The sequence below is a fragment of the Chiloscyllium punctatum genome, chromosome 13 (genome assembly GCF_047496795.1).
Source record: "Chiloscyllium punctatum isolate Juve2018m chromosome 13, sChiPun1.3, whole genome shotgun sequence".
Taxonomy (NCBI): domain Eukaryota; kingdom Metazoa; phylum Chordata; class Chondrichthyes; order Orectolobiformes; family Hemiscylliidae; genus Chiloscyllium; species Chiloscyllium punctatum.
Window position 1 is genome coordinate 97,108,381 of NC_092751.1, and position 21,079 is coordinate 97,129,459.

Genomic DNA, 21,079 nt, shown 5'->3' on the forward strand with positions numbered 1-21,079 from the left:
GCAGGGTCCCAGGTTCAATTCCAGCCTCGGGCAACTGTCTGTATGGAGTTTTCACATTCTCCCAGTGTCTGTGTGGGTTTCCTCTCACAGTCCAAAGATGTGCAGGTTAGGTGAATTGGCCATGCTAAATTGCCCATAGTGTTAGGTGCATTAGTCAGAGGGAAATGGGTCTGGGTGGGTTGCTGTTCAGAAGGTTGGTGTGGACTTGTTGGGCCGAAGGGCCTGTTTCCACACTATAGTGAATCCAGTCTAATGCAGGAGGTATACACATCACTGTTATACTTCATTTACAGCATAATTGTGTTAGATCATGGTATTTGGTGTATATAGTTTTTGCCAGTTTATCAAGGGTGCCATTTGATTAGGTACCAGTTATAACAAAGTTTGCTATACATCTATTGGCATTAGAAGTGACCCTCCTTTAGTACACATCTCCCCTCTTGCTCACTAATGTCAATTCCCTTTATGTTGGTAAATAAATTTTCAAAATAAGCCTAAGGTACACAAGAATTCTTATTTTCTGTTCTAAACTTTATGAACAAAACAAATGGAATTTGGAGAACAAAAGTAAGGGAACAATTCAGATGTAAGGTAGCAATTCAGGTCATTGAACCATACAACATGTGGCATCAAGTGACTGCGAGCTGCTTTTTCTATTTAGTTTTGTAGCATGCTGGTAATTAACTATCAAATAGATAATTATATAAATAGTATTTATGTTGTTATAATCCTAGAATTTGATTATCTTCACAGGCAAATGATGCCGACTCAGAAATGTGGGGAGATGTGAAGTATTCCATATATGGAACAGGAGCTGATCTGTAAGTAATGTTTTTGATTTGCTTTTCATTTCACAGAAAAGGTGGAGGGATGGGTAACACAATTTTTGCAATTAGAAACAAAATACAATTAAACAAAGATAAAATTGCATGGATTTTGATTGGATTCTTCCCTTGACAGATACACTGTTCCTCATTTATTTCCAAATCTAATGTAAATTGCATCAAAATGCAAGACACTTCTTTTTTTATAGGTATTTTTAGTGAAAAAAGAAAATTTTAAAGATTTTTTTACAAAATTACGAAAGTAATACAAACAAGTTTAAGCACCAATATAGAATTAAATAAATAAGAAAAGAAAATAACAAAAAAGGGAAAAAAACCCCAACTAACTACTAATCTATCCTACAAACAACCAAAACATAAAATAGGATATCATACATTACTAGCAGTAAACAACAAAATAATTAAATAATGAGATACATGCACAAAATAGATTTACATCAAGTAATAATAAAACCCATATTTATCCTCCTCCTGGGGATCCCCGAACCAGCCAGGATCATTACCACAGCTAAACAAAAGCCCTGGACAGTATGGCCGAAATATCTGTGTTGATATAGTTCAAAAAGGCTGCCATGTTTTATATAAATGCAAGACTTTTCTATGCAACACCATGATTGGAACAGTAACTCTTGCCTCCACATATGTGCAAACAAGTGAACATTTACCAGATCTTCCTGTGAAGAAAATTCTCCTTTTCAGTTTTGTAGCATAAATCATTTTCCAGTCTGTCAACATCACCTGATGAACAATATGCATTCTCGGGTTCAACAAGAGAAGCTTTCTTATGAAAAATGAAATTATGAATACGTTCTGGGCTAATACGTTCTGCAGTGGAAGTGGATATTACTTGTGGAGAATTTGTTACAGGAGGAGAAAATTGGGTGGAACTTAAATCCAACATACTTTCACTCAGTTGGCATCACAGCTCAGATTTTGATTAGAGGAATCAAGCTGGTATTCCATCCAGTCCTCCTTTATCTGGAGCTAGGTTTGAGTGGAGAGAGGGGATATGTTTTGGTGTAGGGCATGACTAGGGTTTGCTCAGAATGCCTCAGGGAATCTTGAGTTAGTGTGCTCTCACTTTAAGCCCAATAAAGACAACTACTGACAGTGAGCATCAGCTCAATATTGACCACAGAATATCTTCAGCAGATTTAAAATGGGAAAAGTAGCCTGAGCAGCTGACAGCTCAGAGGTCTCACTCTGTTATGGGGTGGATCAAGGATCCAAAAATTTTAAATCCATTCTTTTTAAATGAGATTATAATTTCATCATAAATAATGCACAGAGGAAATGTTCTCCTAGTGTCCATTCTCTTCCCCCGATAGTAGGTAAGAACACAAAAACGCTTCAACTCAATGCAGGGCTCACCTGGAAGGGCTGTTGGCACAGGTGAGCATCTTCTGCAAGATTTAATCATTGAGCTCCTGATTCCAAGCACTCCCTACCCTCACACTTTTGCCATTGACCTCCTGAACTATTCAAAAAGAAAATAAAAAGAAAATGTGTTTCTTTTCTTCCAAGTGATTAATCTTTTGTTGTGATTATAATGGGGTCAGGCAGTTGGACCTCATAGGATATGAGTTCCTGGATTGGGGCTGTTAATCTGGTACAATCAGGGAGCACTGGCAGACAGAGAAAAGAGGCGTATCAGAGATTCTGACACTGTGGGAGCTGGCTCTGACGAGACAAGAGTCAAAGACTTTCCATGTGTAAATAAAGGGCTACTCTGGGGAGTTATTTCACTTTAATGCTTGGACAACCTTGAAATGTTGGTATCTCCAAGACATCTATAAACCAACCGACTCCCACAGCTACCTAGACTACACCTCCTCCCCCCCGCCCCCTATAAAAATGCCATCCCATATTCCCAATTCCTTCGCCTCCGCCGCATCTGCTCCCAGGAGGACTAGTTCCAAAACCGTTCCACCCAGATGGCCTCCTTCTTCAAGGACCGCAATATCCCCCCAGACGTAGTCAACGATGCCCTCCACCGCATCTCTTCCACTTCCCACTCCTCCGCCCTTGAGCCCCGCCCCTCCAACCGCCGCCAGGACAGAACCCCACTGGTCCTCACCTACCACCCCATGTTTTGTTGAAGCATTTTGTCTTGAGCTCATCAGGGCAAGTTTCAACAAAATAAAAAGTAAAGGGAAAACAACATTTGTAGTGCATGAGAAGAGATTGTCAACTGGTTGGCAAGTGACACCAATTGTTAGAAGCTTTGTTGTTTACCATGGCCCGAGCCATTGTTTACTGTGTAAGCCTGATGCTAAAATAGGGCACATCAAAGGATAATGGCCACCCTGAGCTGATAATTGCTGAATTTTGTGCAAGGTCATGAATGGGCCCAAGGCTGTCATCTACATTCTCTCTAGTTTTTGCTTCCCCAGTGTGAATCTCTGAGGCCCATGCATGACAGCAGCTTCCAGAACTGCAAGGCAATGCATCCATACTCCAATCAGTATGCATGGACCCTCTGAGCAGCTATGCGGCCACACAGACTTAGAGGGAACATAGGCCATCACTATTCATCCTGGAAAAGTGCCCAGTAATCTTTTATTTCAAAAATGTACTTTATTCATGAAAAATATCTTTGTATATATACATTGCCACAAATCAGTTTGGTTCTGTATAGTATCATAGGTGAAAGCAGAGACTGCAGAAGGGCGTATGCCCGAAACGTCAAATCTCCTGCTCCTGGGATGCTGCCTCACCTGCTGTGCTTTTCCAGCACTCTCTCAACTTTGTATAGTAGCATGTCAAGTAAACAAAAATATTTGAGTTTGACTCCATCCTGACAAACCAAAGGCATCTCTTACACGTATAAGACTATATTTACATACATTGAGGCACTAGGAGGGTCCAGTAACTGAACGGGCCCCCATTTACCTTCAGCAGGAAAACATCAGACAATGGTCTTTCCCCATTGCACCTTGGTGGCAACCACCCAGTCTTTAGTGTGTCCTTCAGCACGTAGTTCTGGACCTTGGAATGTGCCAGTCTGCAACACTCAGTCAAGCCCAACAGGTTTCTGGCAGACCAAAGAGTGCTTTTCACTGAGTTGATAGTCCTCCAGGAGCAGTCAATGTTTGTCTTGATGTGTGTCTCGGGGAACAGCCTGTATAGCACAGAGTCCATCATCACGAAGCTGTTCAGGATGAATCTCGACAAAGAAAACTGCGTCTTTTTCCAGACTTCCTGTGTAAAGGCACATTTCAGCAGGAGATGTCTGACATTCTGAACACCTCCTCCCCCCCCCCCCCCTCCCGACATAGCCACTGCATGAGCAATGTGTAATGGCGCAGACCAACCGGGTGTACATGAATGATCTCGCAGGTAGTGTCCTTCTCATCACCAGCCAAGCATTGTCTTGGTGCTTGTTGGAAAATTCTGGCGATGAGGCATTCTGCCAAACGACTTTGACAGTCTGATTAGGGAACCATGCAACATGATCCACCCTCTCCTTTTCCCACAGGTTCTCGAAGATGCTAAGTGCTGACCACTTTCTGAAGGACTTGTGGTCAAAGGTGTTTTTCTTTGTAAATTTCCTTACAAAGGACAGGTGAGACGGCAGTTACCCTGTGAGCAATATTTGAGCAACAGTTAAAGCTAGCTGTTTTATGCTGTTACTATACACTAGACTTGACCAATCAAAGTCAACCTGCCTTGAATAAATATAAAAAAAGGTTATCAACTCACTATTAGTCATCATTAACTGGTGCATTCTCCATGGCTGACAATCAATTAGTATCCTCCTCAAATAGAGTATTTCTTGAAAATTGTCCTGATGAGATGAAAGATTTTAACTAATTGTGTCTTTTCATCAGCAATATTTAAATTCATTCATACAAGACAGCTGTACCTGCTGATGTGAGTGTTGGATGGCGCACAATCTTAACATTATAAAAACCATAATCTGAATAACTATAATGTCTCCTGAAGCATTTCTGTTGGTACTGCTGCCTAGCTGAGAGACTTTCTCATTGTATTGCATTTGTCTGAAACTCCTTTCTCTCCCATTTTATGAATAAAATTATTTTAAACTGTTTGACAACTCCAATAAAGTGGCAATGACAGGAATTTCAATCAGGCATCTTCAATATTTATACTCACAAGTCTAACACTGTAATTTCAGGGTTGATGTGCCATCACTTTGTGTCTCTTCCTCCATTGCACTCTTTATTCTTTGTTAGGCAAGTCTCTCAATGATGTACACTTAGCAAAGTGGTTCACAGACTAAGTGTACAGTGAACTAAATGTGCTTCATTGTCCCAGTGGCCAAGTGTTTGTTTGTATGTTGTCACAGTAAATGACTTAGCTTTTAGTCAGCTGGTCCAGTTTGGATAAATAAACATGCCAAACAAACCTTTTCCTCCTGAAGCAAATGTTCAAGAACATTACAAAGCAATGTGCAAATTACATTCTTCACAAAATTCTATTTCATTTTAATTGTAATTGGACATAAAATATTGCAGATACTGGAAATCTGAAATAAAAGCAGAAAGTGCTGAAGAACTCAGCAGGTTTGTGGCAGCACCTGGAGTTGGGGATGGCATGGTGGCTCAGTGGTTAGCACTGCTGCCTTACAGTGCCAAGGACCCATGTTCAGTTCCTGCCTTGGGTGACCATCTGTGTGGAGTTTGCACATTCTCCTCCCACAATCCAAAGATGTGTAGGTTAGGGTGGATTGGCCATGCGAAATTGCCCATAGGGTCAAGGGTAAATGTATGGTAGGGGAAATGAGTGTGATGCGGGTTGCACTTCGGAGGGTTGGTGTGGAATTGGAGGGTCTGTTTCCACACTGTAGGGAATATATATATATATAATCTAGCATTTTGCGTCCTATGACTGTTCTTCAGAGCTACACCTACACAGTCTGCATCATGAAGATAACAGTCCCTCCAAATGTCACCCTCTCTTCCACCTCTTTGAAAATATTGACAAGACTGTCACCCTTCAAAAGCTCAGGCATTGATATTCAGTCAGTATTCAGCTAGATTACACTTGGGACTACATTTGGGTGAGCACATCACTATAGCTGGCCAAGGTAGAAATGCATCAGGTCACTGGCACGCAGGGGCCTGCTAGAAATTAAACACTGGTTTATCTCCAGGCATGAGAGTAAGCCATGATGTCTGCCATTAATAATGTTATCAAAATGCTCACGTTGACAGTGGAGGAGCAGCCAGTTTTGTCAGCAACACCTAGGAGATTGGATCCTGCCTTGTAAGAGTCCACCAATACCATAGGTATTGTGTTGTTGTGCCTGGGTCTGGCTGTGTCATGTCAAAGGATAGTTGGCATTTGCCAAGCAGAGCCAGGTTCAGCACACTCAGTTTCTTAATAGTGGTGCGGACTGCTGACCAAGATGAGCACCAGTTAATGATGACTAACAGTGAGTTGCTAACCTTTTTTTTATATTTATTCAAGGCAGGTTGACTTTGATTGGTCAAGTATAGTGTATAGTAACAGCATAAAACAGCTAGCTTCAACTGTTGCTCAAATATTGCTCACAGGGTAACTGCCGTCTCACCTGTCCTTTGTAGGGAAATTTACAAAGAAAAACACCTTTGACCACAAGTCCTTCAGAAAGTGGTCAGATCAACGAGTTGCAAGGTATTCGCTCTGACTTTTGTATCGGAAATTGTTGCTCTCTCGTTTCTCTGCCTAGGAAAAGAGCAACTTACATATTAACGAGGCTTGATTAGATAATACTGAGATGTTAATGCAAGCAAATAGACTCCTTGTCAGTCACTGGTGATATTCTCATCTAGCTGATTAATCCTGATGTGCAAAGTTGGACTTTTCTCTTTGATAGCGAGAATCTCCTTTTTTAAACTTTTGTTGTACTTTCCCAACTGTCTCACTGTTGACCATGTCATTCAGGGGCTGGGAGAATTTGTCTGATACTCTTAGCAACATTCATACACTTTAATTTCAAATTCAGGTTAATTTGTAACTTGGTAAATCTGTCCCTCTAGTGGCATTCATCCACATTACTGTAGTTTGAATGATCTTTCTTCCTATGTGCGCAAGCTCCCAAAAGCACGTCCTTGACTTATTATCTGCTGATACTACTGTTCGGGACAAAGACAAACTGCAGATGCTGGAATCCAAAATAGACAGGCAGGGAGGCTAGAAGAACACAGCAAACCAGGCAGCATCAGGAGGTGTAGAAGTCGATGTTTCAGGTCTAACCTGAAGAATGATTACACCTGAAACATCGACTTCTATACCTCCTGATGTTGCCTGGCTTGCTGATATGACTGTTAGGGGTAGAGGTGCAGAGGAAGGATGGAACAGCAACCAAACCTGTGGTGTTGGCAGTAATCCTGAACTGCACGTGAGCTGACTAATCGACCCTCAGTTTGTGCATGTAGAACAGATGGAAAAATATTTCAAGACTCTTGTGTACTGTCATCAAGTTTTAATGCTGAGATTTAAAACAATGGGTTAAATTGCATTTCCCCAACTGAAAAACCATGCTGAAAAATAAACTTTATGTGTGCTATCATTTAAATAGTACAATATTTGTATATAACATTCTACAGCACAAAAAGGTACCTGCTCAATTAGTCTGAATTATTATATTTGCTTAGACATACTCCATATTGTACCATTCTGTAGTTGCAATAATTAAGTATTCTGTATAGATAGTTACCTCATCAACCTATTCAGAGATGTTATTGCACACCTTTGAAAGAGGTGGAACTTGAATTTAGGCTTCTGGCTGAGAGGTAGGACCTCTACCACTGTGCCATATGGACCCGAAACATCTTATATATAAGATTGTCACAGATTCTTCTCACACTGGTGTATTCTGAACTGCATCAAATCGCATTAACTGACAGCTCAGCATCAATCAACTTAAATTAACAGAGAACTGACAATTTTTCATTGCTCAGTTAAGTGTTTCTGTTAATATGTAATTGGCCAACTCATTGCAGCACATTTTATGATGGTTTTTTGAAGCTTATATTTGTGTAAGCCATCTTAAAGGACTCAGCAGTGAACTTGGTTAGTACATTGCGAACACCACTGTAGGATCCCATGAGATGACTAAGCTGAAAAAGTAGAGATGTTATCAGTATACAGTACTGACAATGCATGCTCAATATGGAAAGTATTACACTTCTCAACCCAAATATTCTCCAAACTCAGAATCATAAACATTTAAAACATTCAGACCCTGATTCTATAAAAATCTTTGCTAAAGCTCTACATATTAAATTGTTCTCTTCTTTCCTTACTGGTCTGCATCTCCCTCTGCTTCACATGGTTATCCAATTTTCCTTTAAAAATGCTATGTTCTCAACCACCTCCTGTGGCAAAGCACTCCATTCTCCAACAGCTGTTTGTATGAAGACATTTCTTTAAACTTTCCTTTTATCCTCATTACAGTAAATTATCAAACTTCTGAATTGATATTTGAACAACAATGACATATTTATTTAACACAGTTAAGGTGATAAAATGTCCCAGGGTGCTTCAGAGCAGCATTTTAAAACAAAATAATATCATGATGTTTCAGAAATTCAGACAAAAAGATAAATTTGAAAGAATGTTTTATACAAGGAGAGAGAAGTAGAGATGAAGAGGTGTAACAAGCAGCCAAAGTAAAGGCAGCCATTTGCACAGCCACTAGTAATGGATCAATTAAAATTGAAGATGCACAAGAGACCAGAATTAGAGGAGCAGAATATCTCAGAGGGCTGTGCGACTGGAGGAACTTACTGAGATAGAGAGGTGTGAGGCCATGGAAGGTTTTGAAAATGTGGATGGGAATATTAAAATCATGTAGGCCAGTGAACTCAAGAGTTATAGGGAAATGAAACCCCTAAGAGTCAAGACAACAGGCTGTATAATTTTGGATGATGCCAAGTTTACTAAAGTAGAATATGAGAGGCCAGCCAGCAAAAGATTGGCGTATTTGAGCCCAGAGCTAACAAAGTCAAGAACAAGGGTCTCAGTAACAGATGAACAGAGACAGGCTATTTCAACAAGGTTACTGAGTTGGAAATAACTGGTTTTAGAGATTAATGTATATGAATATATGGTTAAAAGCTTATCTCAGGATCAAATGTGACACCAAGATTGTAAACAGCCTAGTTTAATCTCAAACTGTTGCCAGGGGCAAGGATAGAGTTGGTAACTAAGGGAATAGAGTAGGGACTGAAAACAATGTGTCAATATTTATTTGCAGGAAATGTCTGCTCACCCAGTACTGCAATTGGATAGACAGTCTGATGATTTAACAACAAGAGGAGGACTGGAGAGAGGTGAGGTACAGCTCAGGGATCATTAATGCCTGTGTGAAAATAACATTCTGGCTTTAGATGATGTACCGAGGGGTGGCATCTAAATGAGAAGTAAAAGTGTGGGGGGGGGGGGGCAAGAATACCAGAGGGAATGGTATATTAATTGTAAGAAACTTTTCATTTCATCCAAACAACATAATAAGAAGGCTGCTCAGTGCATTTTATTGTCAGTGTGTGTTTTTAAACAGGGCTATTGTTTTACTGAATTCTTATTTTCCAGATTTCTGATTCACCCAACTACGGGGATTATATACACTCAGCCTTGGGCTGTGCTGGATGCTGAGGTACAATCTAGATACAATTTTCACATCAAAGCGGCAGATGTGGAAGGAAAGCATAGCTTGGCTGAAGTCTTTGTAACAGTTCTAGATGTCAATGATCACTACCCAGAATTTAGTGAGGAGATTTTGGAGAAAGTTATGATCATTGGATTGCCTGTGAAAGTCGAGGTAAGAATTGATGACAAAATAATTTAATATGTTATTGCCTTAATATACAAGATGTGAATAAGATCAATGTTAATAGAAATTGCATTTCTCAGTTGAAGTTTCAGGTTGAGTATATTTGTCAGGCATTGATGCTTTTAGAGAATAATGGGCTCTGGATTTGTGGTCATACCAGGGTGATTTTTAATGTCAGCCATCTCACAGGGCTCAAGAACAATGAGGAAAGTTTTGAAAGGATTCACACCTTCTGTGGTCAGATAGGCAGATTTCCAGGGACCTGGGAGCAAATGACCCACCCAAAGTTCCACAGTGCATGGTGCATCGGTACACTGCGCAATCAAGTACTTTATTTACTGTTAACTATACCAACTGTGACTAGTTTTGAGAGTATAATCGATCAGATCAGGTGAACAATACTGTTGGTGTTGGTGTTGGCAATGACAAAAACGTTGTACTCTCCAAGGGACTGGATTGCACCAGTCACATGGTGAATTTCTGGATGCTGAGAAAGAGAAGGGTTTTAAGGAGACTTTGGGAACAGAAGGAAGCAGGAAGATGGAAAGGTTTAAAAAGAAGCATAGGAGTGAAAAACATGGACGCCAGAAATTCAGGTGTAAAGCATAGAGAGGGAACAAATATTAGAGCACAGTTGAAGGAACAGTGGCAATATGATACAACATTGGATTAGGAGGAGACTGCAAGAAGCATTACGGAGTAAGTCTATAAAGTGATTTGAAAACAGATACAGGTTCAGTAATTGATGTGCTGATGGATATCCAATCAAAGGAAGATAAGGTACTTGATGACAGGATCAATAGTATTTAGGGTTTAAGATGGAATAGAATACGGGTGGCTGTTCTTCGTGATTTGTGTCATATACATCCATGAGTATGCTAGTGGAATCAAACCTCTGGTTGTAAAAAGATGGATGAAGATTTCAAGAATAGCATGCTGAACCAACATCACAAAAATTGCAAAACTGAGAAGATGTAATAGTGAAGTGTTTAAAGCACATATATTACAGTCCTATATCCATCAAGGATCTCCTTAGCACAGTTCTGATTATTTACAATTTGCAAAGGTGAAACAAAAAAACAACAGAATGATGCCTTCTAATAGGCTTCAGGACTAATTGTTCCATTGCTGGGTAGTAGCTAGAGCAGTTAAGAGGAGTAGAGATCCCTGCTATTTGAATCTTTCTATAATTCCAGATATCAATAAAGGTGGAAAATATTTTGCCCAACGTAACAGTTGAAAAACATTTGAAGTTCAGTTCTGTCACAAGCAGTCCTATCACCAACACCTTGCAATTCACTCACACTTTTAAGTGATCTCTTGAATTGTGTCTGTACTTTTACTGTAGGCCAAAGATGAAGATGCAGAAGAACCGAATAATATTGTAGATTACTCAATAATGCAAGCAGATCCTGCAAATGTTTTTGACATTGATCAAGCCACAGGGGAGATTGTGCTGAAGTCCTACATCAAATCTCTGGAGGTCATTCACAACATCACCAGAAACAAACACTGTCAGTGGTCACTAGTGGTGCTAGCTAAGGACAGAGGCTCTCCTTCCTTCAGCACAACAGCAGTTGTGAGGATCGATATTACAGAGGAGGTAAGTACATGTTCTCTGAAGGTGTACATGCAAACTATACAAGAATGTAAAGTCATGGTGGCTCAGTGGTTAGCACTGCTGCCTCACAGCACCAGTGACCTGGGTTCAATTCCAGCCTCAGGCCACTGTCTGTGTGGAGTTTGCACATTCTCCCTGTGTCTGCGTGGGTTTCCTCTGGGTGCTCTGGTTTCCTTCCACAATCCAAAGAGGTGCAAGTTAGGTGAATTGGCCATGCTAAATTGCCCATAGTGTTCAGGGGTAAATATAGAGTAGTAGGATAGGGGAATAGGTCTGGGTGGGTTAGTCTTCAGCGGTTCTGTGTGGACTTGTTGGGTTGAAGGGCCTATTTCCACACTATGGGAATTCTATATAATTCTAAACTGCTGCAGCCTGACAGATTTGAATGATTCGCATGAATGGGCATCAATAATTTAAAGTAACAAGTCATCCTGTCATCTTTTGAATCTATTGATTACTCATCAGTACTGTCAGATCAGGTTATAGCATGGTTTGACTCAATGACATGGTTTCTCATGAGTCTCATGAGGCAGCGATTATTCCAATTTAAGGGTTCCTTGTTCTGAAATAGGTGCTTTCATTCATGGTCTTGAATGAGCAAGGAAATTTTATTTCCTCCTCTCAAGTACCAACAAAAGGCTGGTCTTAGACTGGGATTATTCAGGCTATCTGTGACTGAAAAACACAGTCACTGTTTTCTCTTCAAAGTCCAAATAGAAACAGTTCTGGAAAAAGGTCTCAGTGTTAATCTTCTGTCCTAATTCACAGAAGATGCATGTAAAATATTGAATTATGGTCAGACAAGAAGTACATTGCTATAAAATGTGCCAGGCAAAAGAGGGTGCTGCAGATGCTGGAGATTAGAGTCAAGATTAGAATGGTGTTGGAAAAGCACAACAGGTCAGGCAGCATCCGAGGAGCAGGAAAATCGATGTTTCGGGCAAAAGCCCTTCATCAAGAAAGCCCTTCCATTGATTTTCCTGCTTCTCGGATGCTGCCTGACCTGCTGTGCTTTTCTAGCATCACGTTAATCGTGACTATAAAATGTGCCATCCAATCAAAGAGATATATGGTTCCACCAGTTATTAATTTCTTGCAATGCAACAGTAACTACACTCAAAAGTACTTCATTGTAAAGATGTGAAGAATTTTGAGATGTCCAGTGATCATGAAAAGCGCTATACCTGTTCAAATGTAAGCTGTTCTTTTTGTAGCAAGCAGTCATGGTTTACATTCAATTCAATAACATGCAACAATTGTAAAAAGGCAAAAATGATAATTGTAGCATTCAAGAACTATTAATTTATTGAGATAAAATTTATACCTTTATAGATGGAATATGATGTGCTATGAAGGCAACTTTATAAACTGAATGATTTTGTGTTTGAAGAAAGTTCTCCACAAAAGCCTGTTTGCTCTCTTGTGCACTTGTCAGTAAATGGGAGGCAAATCTATGGTAGCGTGCAGGTAGGCACAAATCCCTGATTGCAGGCCCAGCGGGGTGAACATTGGAACCTGAAAGAAATGTTTTTAAACTAGTTTTAAATTTCATCTCTTAACTTCATTTGCTTAAAATTGTGTAAAGTGGAAACGAAGAGCATTTTGTAAACGTTTCTACACTTTTGCTGATTCTACTTCACTACCTAAGGATCTCCAGATTGCTTTAAAACTTAAGTGTCATAATGGTATAACAGCTGAATATCCTGCATTTGTACAAGCTGATCTTAGTACATTAGTTTGACCACACACTCCAATCTTTAACACTGAAATCCAATGTTTTAACATTTTCAGATTAAATCAAGGCTAAACTCTTATATTTTGGGCCTAAGGAACCAGCCCTGGCGAATATTTAGGATTTGTTTGAGCATGGTCACCTTCATCGTTTCTCTAACAGTAATTATATCCGGTCTGATGTTCTGGAAAACTGTGAAAAGATCCAGAATACACCCACGCAGCAAGATCCGAAAGATTGTCAAGAGACCTGCACAAAGAAAAGTGGCTGATTAGAGCACTCTCTTTGATGGTGCAGGATTGTACCTGCAGATGTCCACAGTATGTCAGAGTAGATACAAACAAAATTTTCTATTTCCTCTTCCAATGCTAATACTGTGCAGGTCTGTAAAAGAGTACAGAAATCATACATGGAAATGTGATGGATGTTGGCTTTCTATGCAGGGATCTTTTGCAAGAGTACAAAAGCTAATGGAAAGTACTCAGATTTATTGGATGGGATGTAAAAAATTTGCATTGTGAGGACCACTGTCCATATATCATGCACTGGGTATATAACGTCACATATATTCCACAAATGTGGTGGAAATCTCCAAATGTTACGCAGCAACATTCTCAATGTCAACCATGGTTTTCCCATATGGAAAGCTTTAATCCTGCTCATCACTGGATTTGAGACAGGTGCCATCTCACAGCACGAGTCATCCTGGATGACTGGCACTTGTCTTTAGCGAGTGACTTAAAGCTGCCTTTGGTTAGAAGCCTAGTCGGAGGTTCCTTATCTAGCATGCAGCTGGAGAATCTGTGAAAGGAAAGGACTTAAAATTAGGAGGGAAGAAATTACTTTTAAAATAAAGTAAATGAATCTACGTTACATGCTAATGGTAACACTTGTGACCCATTCTAGTCGAGAACTGGAGACGAACAACATTCCTCGACTATTGAATTTGGCGTCACACCTTAGCCTGATATGATTGAGGAATATGATTAATGCTGCTCTAGGAAAGCAAGATCACGTGAGGCTTTTGTACACTTGAGAAAATGATGTACGAAACAGAATATTGATTAAATAGTACATAAGTGTTGCAAAAAATGAAAAACCTAGTCTAAGGGACTAAATCACTTGTTTTCTTTGTACTCTTTTACAGACTTCAGGCAAAGGGCACATGGCAGACTTTTTGTTGCAATCTAAAGATAATCCTATGAAAACCCTAGGAGTGCTAGCTGGCATAGTTTGTTTTTTTGTGATGCTTACAATTTTAATTTCAACAATCATGTTTTGGCGGAACAAAAAGTCCAACAGAGTTGGCCCAGTGAGGCGTATCATAAAGAAAAGGCCACGCCATAGATCAAAGACTCGCAGATCTAAATGGTTTCAAAATAACAAATCAGGCAAAAGAAACATTGGTTTCACAGCTTCTGAAGCCAACCACCGTTTGCAAGATGTGAGCACTAGATGTAACTGTCCACCACTTCCGTTGCCATGTGCACCTTTGCTTCCTCCTCAACCTTCTATACTCCCGACCAGTCTCAACAAGCCAGATTGGGTCCTGCCGACAGTGTCGGGATCACTCAGCTCCAAGGGGTCCCATATCCCACAACAGACAAAATGCAAGATGTCGAACATCAACAGTGCCCTGGTGTCAGAGCTTAAACAGCGATTCGAACAGAAAAAGAATGAAGATGCTTCTAAGCTATATTTATGAAATATCCGTGCTATTATAAAGTACTTAAAATAATGTGATTGAAATGCTACATGGAAAGGTTTCTAATCATGTCAGAAGCGTTGATTTTCTACATTGTGCAAAGTTTAAAAGTTCCACAGGTTATAAAGGCATAAAATCTGCGTGCCTATCTATGTGTTCTACACTCTGAATCAGATTACTGCAGCCTCCTGCAGAACAGGGAATTCAACTTTAAAATGTGCTGACTGTTTCACATACTGCCCCAACAGATGCATGGCTATTGAGTAGTGTGAGATTGGGGGTCTGAGAGAGGAGAGTGTCAAAGGGGGGGGAATGTGAGTGAGACCAGAATATTCAGTAAAGTGGAACTCAGTCAGAAGTGCACTTTGCAGCTACACCACCACCATCACATATTAGATATTAGATAAATCCCTCCTTTTAATCCCTAAATATTGATCTTATTCATGAATGGATACAGTAATTTTCAAACATTGATTCAGAATACCAAGGAATGGCATCATATTAAACGTATGCTTGAAGTAATGTTGAGTAACCTGCATTTTAATTTAAAGCATTCCACTCTTTCAAAGCTACTGAAGGCAAATGGATCCCCCTGCTGGGGAATACTTGAGGAAAACACTACAGCACACTCTTAATTAAAAAGGAGTAAAATGTTTTTGGACCGCAAGAAGATGTACCTTGTTTCAATTGCAGAGATTTACTTCAAATTAGCAATATTAACCTAAATGTCTGATGATGTAATGTAATTGAGTATAAGTGTGTATTGTGAAAATATACTTGACCCACATTCTAGAATACTGAACATGCAATGTTAAGAAAATGAAATATCAGTAATAGCCTGTGATAAATTAATGCATTAAAGTTTAAGGGTGGGTATATACCATGATCTTTTTAAATGCAGGACAGGTATTAAGGGTGTTAAATGGTTTCCTGTTCTTATTGCCAACCAGAAAAAGACTCTGAGGTAGATTTAAGCAAAAGTTAACATCTAAATTTGCACCACAAGGTACTGATTACAAATGCTTTATGTGCTCATTCAAAATTCCTTCAATTTTAGTGGATGCATGTTCAAAGATTTATTAAAACAGGAAAAGGAAATGTTTATTACAAACTTTCTAGGCAATCCATGCTAGTCCACATAGGCATTCCATGGCCAAGCTAAGATGTAGCTATAATGGAGAATACCTTCCATGCTAATTTATCACTTGTATCTCCAGGTTCTATTTTAGATGGTTAAAAATCACACAACACCAGGTTATAGTCCAACAGGTTTAATTGGAAGCACACTAGCTTTCGGAGCAACGTGTGGACAATCACCTGATGAAGGAGTGTCACTCCGAAAGCTAGTGTGCTTCCAATTAAACCTGTTGGACTATAACCTGGTGTTGTGTGATTTTTAACTTTGTACACCCCAGTCCAACACCAGCATCTCCGAATCATAACTATTTTAGATAGATTTGGTAATTTGTGCCTATATAGTTAAGTGTAGCATCAGTAAGTTGGTTGAAGATTAAATAAAATATTTTTAATCTATTATTGTACAGACAGTGTGTTAAAATGGAAGGAAGAATGGAGAGAATCTAATGATTAAAAACATTTATCATTTCTGGCTTATCTGCGATCATTATCGAGGGAAATAGCAGAGAAACTAGATTTTCTGATACAACCATTGGCGAAGAGAGGGATTCATATTTTTGGCGGGTCTTAAAATTGGAATAATGATGAATAGGTTCACCTCATCTAAACTGTTGAAAATATGTAGGTCTCATGTCAAACTCCCTCCCTCTTTTCCCTATCTCGTTGATACTATTACCAATGGGCAATAAAACTGAGATATTAAGAGAAAGCAATATTATGAGTTTAGTACATTTCTTGTGAACATGTAAGATAATCTTCCCAGTGATAAACATGTTGATTTGTACTTCACATTGTTTTTATAAATAAAGTTTGTGTACTGAAGAATTCTGATGTCTTAGTTCATGTGCTTTTTTAAAAAAATTGTTTCACAGGATGTGGCCATCCCTGCCTAGGGCAATATTTGTCGTCACTCTCTGATTGCCTTTGAAATGATGGTGGTGATTGCCTTCTTGAACCTCTGCAGTTTATGTGACACTATGTGTTTTGCAATTTTAGTTTGTGGCTACAACTGGTTGGCTGCTGAATGTAAAACCATTTGAAAAACCTACCTTACTAGAAAGTCATTTTGGGTGTATTCTATCAACATCAAGTTTACTACAACTTGGATTAGAGGAATGTATTGGTAATCAACACGTATTATACCACAAATTGCTCCATTAGTGCAAATGTTGTGATTCAATCACCAAAACTACCAATTGTTTCTCTTTAGTAATGCTATCCAGAATGACAGGGACTACTTTCACTAAGTTTATTTAATTAACCCAAAATAATCAGTTTATTGTAAAACATAACTAATTTCTAAATAAAAACTGTCAAAACGAGTGAAGATTAAATTATAATCCTGAATTAGGACTGTATGATGAGCACAAAACAAAAAAAAACATAAACTCTGCAGAGATGATAAAAGCATAAAGGGAAAAAAGAAATAGATTTGAACAAATTCTTGTTGATAAAATCAAATTTATGACAGCCACGTTTCACTGTGATGTGGAAGTGCCGGACTGGTTGGGCAAGATCAAAAGTCACACAACACCAGATTATAGTCCAACAGATTGATTTGAAAACACAAGGAGCCTCACTCCTTCTTCAGGTGCTAGTGGGAGAGGGAGACCTTAGACACAGAATTTATAAGTAAAAGATCGAAGGGTCATACAACTGATGTGAATGAATTGAACACACGTAAGATGGTTAGCACTGCTGCCTCACCGAGCCAGAGACCCAGGTTCAATTCCCATCTCAGGCGACTGACTGTGTGGAGTTTGCACGTTCTCCCCGTGTCTGTGTGGGTTTCCTCCGGGTGCTCCGGTTTCCTCCCACAGTCAAAAAATGTGCAGGTTAGGTGAATTGGCCATGCTAAATTGCCCATAGTGTTAGGTGCAGGGTAAATGTAGGGGAATGGGTGTAGATGGGTGCGCTTCGGCGGGTCGGTGTGGACTTGTTGGGCCGAAGGGCCTGTTTCCACGCTGTAAGTAATCTAATCTAATCTAATCTAATCTAATCACTGCTAAATCTTTAATCAGTTAGAATGGAGGTGCAGGTTTCAATTAATTAATATGCACATCCTGAAATTTCTTTTCAGTCACTGCCCTGAGATAACTTAAGGTTTTATAAACATAAAAGAGGTGACATCTCAGGTCAGACAATGCATTTTAGGTGTGAGGTCTTGTTTAGAGTCGAAAAGTGTAGCCCTGGAAAAGCACAGCAGGTCAGGCAGCATCCGAGGAGCAGGAGAATTGATGTTTTGGGCATAAGCCCTTTTTCAGGAATGTAGGGGTTGGGGGAAGGGAGGCTGACAGATAAATGGGAGGCGTGTTGGGACTAGGAGGAAGGTAGCTGGAAAGGCGATAGGTAGATGCAGGTGGGGGTGGTGGTGATAGGTTGGAGTGGAGGGTGGAACGGATAAGTGGGAAGGAAGATGGGCAGGTGGGACAGTTCAAGAGGGCAGTGCTGAGTTGGAGGGTTGGGTCTGGGATGAGGTGGGGGGGAGGGGAGTTGAAGAAACTGAAGTAAAATCAATGTTGATGCGGTGTAGTTGGAGGGTCCCAAGGCAGAAGATGAGGCATTCTTCCTCCAGTCATCAGGTGGCTTGGATTTGGCAGTGGAGGATGCCCAGGATTTGATTGCTTTGGTGGAGAGGGAGGGGGTTTGAAGTGCCATCCACAGGGTGGTGGGGTTGTTGGTGCATGTGTCCCAGAGACATTCTCTGAAACATTCCACAAGCTGGCATCCTGTCTCCCCAGTGTTGAAGAGACCACATCAAAAACAATGGGCACAGTAGATGAGGTGTTTGGATGTGCAGGAAAATCTCTGCAGGAGTCTTTCTGTGTCTTAACCTAGAGACAGACTGGTTTTATGTCCAAAGTAGGAATTTATAAAATGCCACATTGACTGACTGTCTATAAATTTTATGCTTGTTGAACAAAATAGAACAAAATAGTCCTCAATAACAACAACTGCCAAATTCTAGGCACCATCCTACAACTCATTCACTTCAATCTTGACTACAACGTTTTCATCTTCGACAACCAGTTCTTCATCCAGGCACAAGAAATAGATGTGGGAACCAAATTTGCACTCCAGTATCACTGATGTCCATTTCAAACCCACTGACTCACACAACCACCTCGACTACACCTTCTGTCACCCACCCTTCTGCAAAAATGTTAACTGCCTCTACCACATCTACTCCCAGGATGAGATGTTCCACTCCAGGACATCTCAGGTATCCTTTTACTTCAGGGACCATAATTTCCCCTCCTCAGTATTTAAGGATGCCCTCAAACTGTATCTCCTCCATTTCCCACACTTCTGCCCTCACACCCCTCCCACAACAACAATAAGGATAGAGTCCCCTTAATCTCACATACCACACCAATAACCTCCAAATCCAATGCATCATTATTTCTGCCACCTACAATCAAACCCCACCACCAAAAATATATTTCCTTCCCTACACTGCCTGCTTTCCACAGGCTCCACTCTCCCTTGTCATCTCTACACTCACCATCAACTTCTCCACAATACCCGGTACCTTTCCCTGCAACCGCAAGAGGTACACCACTTGCCCCCATAACTCCCCTCTCATTTCTGTTCAAGGCCCTAAACAATCCTTCCAGATCTGACAGAGATTCACCTGCACATCATCTAACCTCATCTACTGCATGCATTGCTCACAATGTTGTCTCCTCTATATAGGGGAGACCAAATTCAGACTCAGGGACCAGTTCACGGGACATCTGCAGTCTGTATGCATCAACCAACCCGACCTTCCAGTTGCCATCTATTTTAATTCTCCCTCCCACTCCCCCAGCAACATACCAATCCTTAGCCTCCTCCACTGTCAGAGTGAGGCCAAGTGGAAACTGGAGGAACAACACCTTATATTTCACCTGGGAATGTACAACTCAATGGCCTCAACATTGCCTTCACCAACTTCAAAGTCACTTCTCCCCAGCCTTATCTTATGTCTAGCCCCACCCCTCCTTCTCACCTTTCTGAGCAGTATTAACCTGTCCATCTTTCTACTCACCCATCCGCTCCACCGTTCCCACTGACCAATCACAATAACTCCCATATGTATCTGCCTATCACAATCCCAGTCCAAATATACCCTTCCCCCCAGCCCAAATCCCTTCCCTCCGTTTTCTTCTGGTGTCCCCTCCCCCTCCCCAGTACTGACAAAGGGTTTCAGCTTCAACCGTTGACTCTCCTGCCCCTCCTGCTGTCTGACCTGCTGTTCCAGTTTCACATCTATTGACTCTGACTTATAGCAGCTGCAACCCTTTTTCCAAGTGGCATATGGAGTTTAATTTGGATATATGTGAGGTATTGCATTTTCATAAAATAAACAAGGACAGGACATATATAATTAATGTTAAGGTTGGAGAAGTGTTATGGAACAGAGAGACTTAGGAGTTCAGGGATATCGTTCTTTGAAAGTTATGTCACAGGTAGACAGAGTGGTTAAGAACGTCTTTAGCACACTTGCTTTCCTTGTTCAGATTATTGAGTATAGGAGTTGGGACATCATGTTGAGGTTGTACAGGAGGTTGGTGAGGCTGCTTTTGGAGTACTGAGTATAGTTCTGGTCGCTCTGCTATAGGAAGGATATTATCAAATTAGAGAGAGTTCAAAAAAGATTTACTGGGTTCCTGCAAGGACTGGAGGGTTTGAGTTATAAGGAGAGGCTGGAAAGGCTCAATTTTATCAGGAGGTTAAAGGGTGACTTTATAGAGGTTTATAAAATCATAAGGGGCATAGAGAAGGTGGGTAGAAAAGGTCTTTTCTCTAGGGTTGGTTAGTTCAAAACTAAAGGGTATATTTTTAAGGTGAGAGGAGAAAGATTTAAAATTGACCTGAGGGCAACCTTTTCATACAGAGGCTGGTTCATACCTGAAATCAACTGTCAGAGGAAGTGGGGGATAACATTTAAAAGACATTTGAATAAATACATGAATAGGAAAGATTGAGAGTGAAATGGGCCAAACATAGGCAAGTGGAGCAAGTCTAGTTTTAGAAACGTGGTCGGCATTGAAGAGTTGGACAAAAGCATCTCTTTCCGTGTTGTGTGGCTCTATGATTTGACTGTTTCTTTCAGTTTTCAATCTTGCGAGCTTCATGGCCTTTTCCTTGATTATTCACACAACTGAAAACTTTCTTAGCTTTGAATAACGTCTTCTGGTTTCTAGCTAAACTTTTCTCGTCCTGAATTTTGATAACAAAATCCTTAGACTTAAAACATGGCAATTATCATCAG

The 21,079-nt window shown here is 40.3% G+C and overlaps 1 protein-coding gene across 2 annotated transcripts in view; it reads left to right on the top strand.

Annotated features, from left to right (window-relative positions):
• Positions 1-16,647, top strand: part of cdhr1a (cadherin-related family member 1a) — a 38,445-nt gene extending 21,798 nt beyond the window's left edge. Inside the window, exons 14-17 of one of the 2 annotated variants that reach the window (XM_072583372.1) lie at positions 754-821; positions 9,387-9,615; positions 10,976-11,230; positions 14,128-16,647. In XM_072583372.1, coding sequence (XP_072439473.1) covers positions 754-821; positions 9,387-9,615; positions 10,976-11,230; positions 14,128-14,685 — 1,110 coding nt within the window. In that variant the 3' untranslated portion in view covers positions 14,686-16,647. The other variant, XM_072583373.1, reaches the window with a different exon arrangement.
• Positions 16,648-21,079: the final 4,432 nt, after the last annotated feature.